The sequence below is a fragment of the Engystomops pustulosus genome, chromosome 2 (genome assembly GCF_040894005.1).
Source record: "Engystomops pustulosus chromosome 2, aEngPut4.maternal, whole genome shotgun sequence".
NCBI classification, from domain to species: Eukaryota; Metazoa; Chordata; class Amphibia; order Anura; family Leptodactylidae; genus Engystomops; species Engystomops pustulosus.
Window position 1 is genome coordinate 67,116,128 of NC_092412.1, and position 8,853 is coordinate 67,124,980.

Genomic DNA, 8,853 nt, shown 5'->3' on the forward strand with positions numbered 1-8,853 from the left:
CGCTATATTTCCATGATCGTGGCATATAGTTATAATAAAAGTATTTATTACTACAGTATCTTTATCTAATACTAGAATGCTTTCAATACTAAACTACAGTTTATCTAACTAAAATGCTACTTTCTGGCAGAGGCTACTGGGGCTCATTTCTATGCAGACTGCCTGTGCATAGCGCCCCCTTTATTGGCTCAGGACCCGGGGCTATTGCGCATGCGCTCTGCATAGACACGAGTCTGTGCAGAGCACATGCGCATAGCGGTGCCTGAAAGAGCTGAGGATGCGGAATCAGCGAGGTAGCGTCCGGGGACTAATAGGTAGGCAGGGACAGCAGAGGCTACTGGTGCGTGGAGTAGCCTTTATTTACGCTGCGGGGAGAGGCTACTTCATGCCTCAGTAGCCTCTGCCAAAAATTAACTGTAGTTTAGTGTAGACAGTATTCTAGTATAAACTAAAGATAGATTAGGGTTTAGAAGGTGCTGGTTATGCATATGCAAGCAGTTGAGCCCCCCTGATGGTAGCGTACTGTTTGTAAATGCAACACTAGTGCCACGTGTGAAATCATCCGATTTTGGTCATTGTTTTTCACAGCTCTGTTCCACTTCTTTGAAAGACGATTTGATGGGACTGGACCAATGGGCTGTAAAGAAACGTGTCAGGGTTCTGATCCAACTGCTGCCTGATGTTGTCTCTGACATTGATTTATAATGCAAAGATTTTGTATGTTCTCTCCGTGTTTGTGTGGGTTTCCTCAATGTCCTCCAGTTTCCTCCTATACTCCAATACATGCTGGTAGGTTGATCAGATTGCGAGCCGCATTGGGGACAGGGACCGATTTGGCAAACTCTGTGCAGCGATGTGTAATCTGTGCGCTATATAAATAAAGGAATTTTTTTTTTTTTTATATTTTTATTATAATGCATCAGTCAGTTTTATTACTGGACAGACTATTGCTTACTATCACTTAGGATACTATTTTCAAAATTTTGCTGAAATGTTGTCATATTTTTACAAAAAAACCTCAGGGTGGCCTCACACGTGCCGTTTTTCTTTTGCGCATCCAAAACACAAACCTCCCGTTTGCCTGAAACGTATGCATTTCCAATGAATCGCATGCATTTCATTGGAAAAACATATACTTTTTGGCCAAATCCTCTTCCACTTTCGTTTTGGATGCGTTTAAAAACACAACAAAAACGGCACATGGGAAACCGGCCTGACTGAGGAATTACATGTAGATGGAGTCTGCTGGATGTGCATCATCTGGAAGACATACCACTTTTTTTTCTTCTCCGAATGAAAATGTGAATAGTGTCTAAAAGCCTGGGGACAATGAAGTGTGAACAGGATCTTATGGCGTGACCACTGGCTAGTGCCCTGGAATCTTCCTCTCAGGTGTATGTAGCCTTATTTATACAATATGTAGTGTGGTGAGAAGATTTCCAAGCCCATGTACACACCATTGCCCTCCATGGCGACACATGATGGGGGATGGAAACCCTCTGCCCCCACCCCCCCCGTCTCGTAGGAACACATGGATTTGTTGCCATCCTTCCCCCAATATCCCCGCCCATCCACAAACCACTGTCCAATCAGCGTGCTCTGTCTGTTTATACTCGCCGCGATCCTAAACAATGAATAAGCGTTTATCTCCTCCCACTTCGGCCACCTGCGGATCGTACAACCAATCAGCGTAGGCGGCTACTTTTTGGGATTTTCGTGATAAGTCAGCGCAGAAAAATGGGCGTTGACTAGTGATAGGACGCGTCTATTTGACCCGAAGACCGCGGTCCTAAGGTTATAATCGCGTACCGTGAGGTCAGTGAGCGGCTCTGTCTATTTCGCGTCTTAGTCGGATTTGTATTTTGCCTTTTGCCATGCCTCCAGTCAAGCACCGCAAAGTCGTCATGCTGGGATACCCCTCAGTTGGTAAGTTGGGGTTCATGGTTTCTGGTCTTGATGAGTTTAGTATATACGAGTCTATTGCTACGATATTGGTGCGATTTCTTGTGGTGTGTGAACTATGTTTGCGATCCTCCTTGCGTGCTGGGTGGGAGATATTGATTACTTCAGTGCAGGTCCCTTGGCTTCGTTGAAAAGCCGAGCACATATCATTGGTTCTCATTCACACTGTAGATAATGGTCCAACTCGTCTGTATTATATTTTTGCAGTCGGCTACTTCCTGGGATTTATTTGGGATGTGCTCCTGTGTAGGGGATGGGATAATGCTTGGCTGCCCTTTTGGTGGGGGGAGGTTTTTGCTATTTGTATATTGGCTGTTAGGGGGAGGGGGTCGTCTTCTGGAAGCCGCTGGGTGTTGAACGTGTGAATGGGCTCATTATACAATATATAGGATCAGGCTATTCATGGAGTCTAAACATGGGGGGGGGGGGGGTCATATCCCTGTAACTTTATTTCCCATACTGGCTGCCCAATTACATATATAAATGAGGTATATGAATATTTTACTGCTTGGTGGTGCAATGATATATTGATATATTTACTGTAGCTGAGTCTACTGTTTTTGTCCCCCCCCCCCCACTACCTCCTGCCCGTCATTAACAATCACCCCATCCCCCATCAACTGCCCTGTTACGCAACACCTCTGCCTAATTATAGCACATGGGAGAGACCACTTACATGGGTCAGAGATCCACACCAGCCCCCTGCTTGCTTACCTCCATTTACACAGAAATTGTTGGGACTTTTTGGCCATTAAATATAGGTTATCATACTCGCTTACCATTATTTTAGGTAGATCATCCCTTTTTCAGCACTTTGTTTCCTTCATGTAGTGTAAAATCAACTCAAAGATAATGGCCACTTATTGGAAAGAACCATTGTTAAGAAAATGCACATTGGATAACCTGCAACATTTTGATCAATGGTTCTAGGGTGGGTCATCAATATTGGACCAGGCAGTACTGGAATTAAATTCAGACAATTACTTTGAAAGTTTAGCTCCATTTTTCCTTGTAGTGGCTGGTTTCAGGAACTCCAGCTCTGCTTCTATGCTCTTAGTTACTGAGCTGCAATTCCCCAGATGGCCACTAGGACAATGGTGCTGTATTTCCTACTGTGTAATTCTGGCACCGGAGGCTTGCCTGTAGGACACATCCAACTTGTGTATTCCAATCAGATTGGGTAAATTGGATAAAGAGCGTAGATTATTGTAGCGTGTTCTCTTGTCACTATACTATATCACTACCTATATGTTGCTTAATTGTGCAGTTTATTAATCCCTATTCTATAATTAATAGGTAAATCTTCTCTGGCGCTGCAGTTTATCAATGGAGATTTCCCAAAAGAATATGAACCCACTATTGAAAACAGTAAGTGTCTTTAAAAGGGGGTGACAATGGGTCAGCATCACTTGATTTTGTTCTGGCAACTTATTTAGTCGCAGTACCTTTGTGCCAGTTTTGTGATAGGATACGCTGCTAGTTTGGCGTTTTATCTATCCAGATGTTACTACGTCTGCTAATGATTCATAAAACTTTTATTTGGGTGCAATTTTGGCACACAAACCTACCAGCCTGAAGGTGGCATGGCTCTTCTGCAGAGTAGTGTATCACCTGTATATTACAGCTGCAGAGCTCAGCCAGTCACTGTTTATAGTTCGCAAGCTTCTGTTGTGCCTATTTTGCAGTGTTTGGGTGCTGAAGTTGTTATCCAAAACCAATGTTCAGGCTGAACCCATACTTTGAATTGTTTTGGGAAGGGGACATGGCTTGTGGGATTGGCCTGAATTTAGACTACAGGACATTTACTGGATTAGATTATTATACTATAAAAGTGTAAAGTAAGCTCATCTCGGTTATCAGACTGTGAATATGACACAGCTTGGACAATATAACTACCTCCCCCCCCCCCCCCATGGCATTAGTATTAGGGGATCACACCCTTCTCTAAAGCTGTGTTCTCTATTTTTCTGTACAGGCTGGAGTAAAACCTTTGTCTTGGGCAATGATGAGTTTGAATTGGATGTTGTGGACACGGCTGGACAAGTAAGTTGACTTTACCACAGCTTTGCTGATCCTTAGAGGTATTCCCATTTCGGCAAATGTTGTACAAATTTCCAATATCCTCTGTATCGTTCCCTCAGGTTTCCAGATCTCGCTTGCTGTCATTCTATAGAAAGCTTCATTGTTCATTTCCAGTGGACAGAAATCTGTCCATAGTCACACAGGTGCACAGTTCGTTATATAAAACGCCTCTGCACACTCTGGTATTAACAAGCCATGCACCTGTGTGACCATGGGCAGATTCTGTTACATTGGAAATACGAGGATGCTTTCTATCGGAGGACTGCAAACAGATCCAGAAAACCGTCAGGAATTGATCCAGGTTTGATTCTTGTAAGTCATGCTTGGTGTTAAGGTGGCAAAAGGAAGCATTATTTTAAATGTCCCACTCTGGGAAAATGGGTTTCCATATTTCCCTGGAATCAATAACAAGTATATTGAAAAATGAAAAAGTATACCATTACTTTGCTGAAAAGGGAATACCCCTTTAAATTGTCCAAACTTTTTTTAAATGGTTTTACTTATTGTGTTATTTGCTTTTTCCTAGGATGAATATTCCCTCATCCCTCAGTCCTTTATTTTCGGCATTCATGGATACATTGTAGTTTACTCTGTTGCTTGTGCAAGAAGGTGAGATTATTTTCCCTTGGGAAAGTAAACGCACGATTATAAATGTGTAATGATAGTGCTCCCCCTAGTGATTGTTTTAGTGTAGTACATGTTTTTTTGTTTTTTGCAATGCTAATAACTTTGTTTTACAGCTTCCAAATTGCAACTGGACTGCACAGAACCCTTGTTGACAAAAGAGGAAAATGCCTGTAAGTGTTTTTTTATTTTTTTTTATTTTTTTTGAGTTGCACAGAAACAAACAGGTAGTACATGGCTGGAAGTGGCTTAATTTCAGATTTCTCCCTCTCTCCATCTGTAGAATAAATTTGGCTGTGCAGTAGTCCTAGATTTACTGGGTTATGTGAATTGTATCTCTATACAATAAAAGATCAGATCTAGCCATAACATGGGGCCAACTAATATTGGAGTTTGGAGTCTTAGAAATGAAACCACCTTGCCTGAGCTCCACCATTCTACTACTGCTAGGGTGCTACAGAGTTCCCTTAGGAACCGCACTCATTAACAACACTTGGGTGTTGTATTATGCTCTGTACAGCTCCGAGGGGGATGTGAGAGGGATATATATAATTTTTACAATGTGTTTACTTGCAGTAATTTGTTTTAATTTGTTTCAGAATGCCAATTGTACTAGTGGGGAACAAGACTGACTTACCAGCCAATTGGTATGTATACATTTCTTTTGAACCGCCATTTTCCTTCCCCTTTCTTGCCACTAATTAAAAACAAATTCATGAAATTTCTTGTACATTAAATTATTATTATTATTTATTTATTTTTTTTTTTTTTTATAGCCGTGAAGTGAAAGCTGAAGAGGGGAAAAAGCTGGCTGATTCTTGGGGAGCAGCTTTTATGGAGGTTTCTGCCAAAGACCCAGAGGTAAATATCTCAATCATACCACTTGGGGAGTAAGTTTAAGGATCACTTCATTCCTACACCAACACATGGGCTGCTAAATTACACAGCCTGGCTATACTTGGAGGCCTTTACTATGGGTCATCCTGCCATAGGCTGTTAGTGGCTTTCAATGATGTGCTCAAGTCTTCTCGCCACTACAACTTCCACATTTTTAAGGCAAAGCCAAAAGTGGATGCATTTAGAATGGTGTCTACATATTCTTTTGGGGCCACTCTTGGGTTGCATGAAGGTTCCCAAGGCTGGAGATGCAGAAGTAATGGCAGTTCTAAAGCTTGCAAGTTCATGTAGAATGAAACTTTTGGTATAATCAAAGATCAGTTTAACTTACTGTCTATTTATTACAGAAAAGCAAACAGATCTTCACCAAAATCATTGAGGAAATTGACCGTGTTGAAAGAACCTTTGGTGATGAAAAGAGATGCTTCCTTATGTGAACTATTGCCATTCAGCCTCTCCAGGACATGAGCAGCTATGAGAAGAGCCATATACTGATTGACTACTTTTCTCTTGGTGATGGAGGGCTGCTATAGAATTCATTTTTTGTTTTTTTTTCTTTCCTGTATTTTAGATGTTAAGATGTTTTTCACATGTTACATGCTGCTCGGGTTAAGGATTCTGTCCTGAACAAGTGCAGATGACAAATTTATTAGATTTTTGTTTTAATATGGTGTCTATGAACATGTTAGTCAGTTTGCACATACTTGCAGCACTGCTGTCGCTGCATTTCTTTGTTTCTCTTCTGTCTTTTTGTATATGAACTACATAATCTGTTACAAAATGTATTTATGTTTTATATAGAAGATCTTTGGGAATCTGGTAAGCAAAACTGAACACTAGTTCAGTACTTGGTCCCCCCTTCTAGAATAAGAACTGTGGTTTTGCCATTAAGTGTAGAATGGGGAGGGGAGAATATCCCTTTAAATAGTAACATTTGCTTGCTGTATTTGCCCTGGTATGCTGCAGTTTCTCTCTAACCCCTTCATGACAGGGGGACAGGGAAGGTGAAATACATTGTTTACATTTTCAGCCCTGGGTCATATGATCTTTCAGATGGCAAAGTGCTGAAACTCCCATTCATTTATCACTGTATAAGTGAACAGCCTTGGATAATACTTGACTACTTTGTACCTTACTGTGTGCCTTTTTGATTGTAACCAATGATTGTATGGTCTCTGAGACCAACCCAAGCAGGGTAAAATGTGTGTATTGTATTGATTATAATTCTTACCTGTGATTATTGTAGACACAGCCACATTCGGGTTTTTTTTGGATTTTTTTTTTTTTTGAGTTGTGCCTGTCTCAAATAAAATAAACTTTCTTTTTTTGTTGCATAGACATGTTTTAATGGCTGCTTTTTGAGGTATAAAAGTTAGCAATGAATAGAGATGCATAAACTATATTTCCTTTTGGGTTGTTGAAACATCTTATTGGGCTTCTTCATAAGATTGTATCCAACCAAAATACAGGACTCGCCAGGGAGTGGATGGGAACTGTGTACACAACAAATGATTGCTGCAGCCTGTCTCTGGCTTTGAGTTCTTGGTATGGAATTCAAGCTTGGCAATGCAGTTCTAAAATAAGGCCACATTGACACACGCTGTTTTTGGTTGTTCTTTAAATGCAATTGAAAGGCTCTACCCCTGATCACCCTGGAAATGCAATAGGGAGACATATCATTCGGTCTACACCAGAATTCTGGAGTAACTTGCATCTGAGATGCCATACACCACAATTGAGGGTTTGGACTGGTTATTGAGTTTACTGAAAAACCGGCACTAGACCAACTAATAGGAGGTGCAAAGTAAAACTGGCAAGTTTCATATTGCACCAGGTTTATTATCCAATATCGGACATGGAGATTAGACCTGTGAAGAGTAGAAATTAAAGGCCAACAACACATTGGGAGAAATGTATTAATCTATTTATTGGGATGTGATGCTGTTCAATTGCATTTTAAAAACTCTACATTAAAACCACGTGACTGGCCTCAAGGTAAGGGACATCTGGGGTCATGTACAACACTCCTTTTAGGGTGCAGTGAAATGTACCTCTAGTGTTTACAAACTGCACCAGGGAGTGGGCTATGGGCTTAAGGTGATGGCACATGTGGCATTTTGAACCAGCTTTTAAGCACTTTGTTAAACGCATCTGTTTTTTCTTGACAGGTTTGACCAATTATCTAGATTAAAACTGGTCAAAAAACGTTTGCTTTATTTATTTTTTAACTTCTCTGTTTTTCAACACATGCAGTTTTTTTAATGGGCTGCTTAAAAACGGGCCAAAAAACGGGTTCAAAACTCCACGTGTACCATCGCCCTTATGAGAAGGCATATGATCAAAACAATGCAAGATACTGGGTTCTGGTTAACGATCGCTTATGTTTCCATAAACGCATATGCAATCGGTCAGAAGCCCGCCCCATACGCTAGTGCGGATCTGTAAATATTGTTAGTAGCACCCTTGGCTGCATGCAGTGGAATAGCTGCAAAACTTTATACATAAGTAATTGTACTGCTGCTCAAACCAGACATTTACTCTTGTGTTAAGGAGAAGTACAACCAAAATATTGAGGTGTGCTCAGACTGGAATACTGGATTTCACAGGTCTTTATTGGCCCCTTCATGGACCAGGAGCTCTGACTTTGATTTACAGTATGGAAGAAGGGATTCCTTGTGCCATTTATTACTGATGCTCAGTCCAATTTTCAGCACTGAAATGCAGCTGCTGCGCAGTCCCTTAGTCATGGACTATGGTTGTGTTTCTAGCCTTGGAGATTGAGGGGGTCCGGTGCTGTTGAGGAAGCTTTGTTACCTGTGGACCATGGGGGCGTGTTAAAGGAAAGAGAACCAATAGCTATAGAACAATAATTGATAAATTGGTTTTTGGAACCCTGAGTTTGGTGTGCTTAAAACTTACATGGGCACATTCAGGGTTGGTCTCAGTAGGCCTCTGGGCGACAGAGCCTTAGTGGGCCCCTTTGCAGTGAACTCACATTGACACCATTAAAAATTCAGAAAGTCTCCTGTTCCCTACTTTATCATCCCAAACAGCCCCCTCATGTGTGTTTCATTGGAACGCATATGCAATCGGGCCATCGGACGCCCCTGGGCACATTGATTCCACTTCTAAATGGAATAAAAGTAGTATGTGTGACCGTACCTTAAGGGTGCGTTCACACGTTGCGTTTTGGTTATGTTTTCATTGCGTTTGAAACGCATATACAACAGCTGATGAGAGGTGATTTGCCTAATTACATTACCGTTTACGTTTGTAAACGCAATGTTA

At 41.3% G+C, this 8,853-nt stretch overlaps 1 protein-coding gene across 1 annotated transcript; it reads left to right on the plus strand.

Annotated features, from left to right (window-relative positions):
- Window positions 1-1,741: 1,741 nt before the first annotated feature.
- On the plus strand, window positions 1,742-6,901 carry RHEBL1 (RHEB like 1). Its single transcript, XM_072135129.1, has 8 exons — window positions 1,742-1,926; window positions 3,259-3,330; window positions 3,938-4,005; window positions 4,571-4,653; window positions 4,785-4,841; window positions 5,268-5,315; window positions 5,445-5,529; window positions 5,913-6,901. Exons 1-8 carry the CDS (start codon window positions 1,875-1,877, stop codon window positions 6,000-6,002), a joined length of 555 nt encoding a protein of 184 aa, XP_071991230.1. The 5' UTR covers window positions 1,742-1,874; the 3' UTR covers window positions 6,003-6,901.
- Window positions 6,902-8,853: the final 1,952 nt, after the last annotated feature.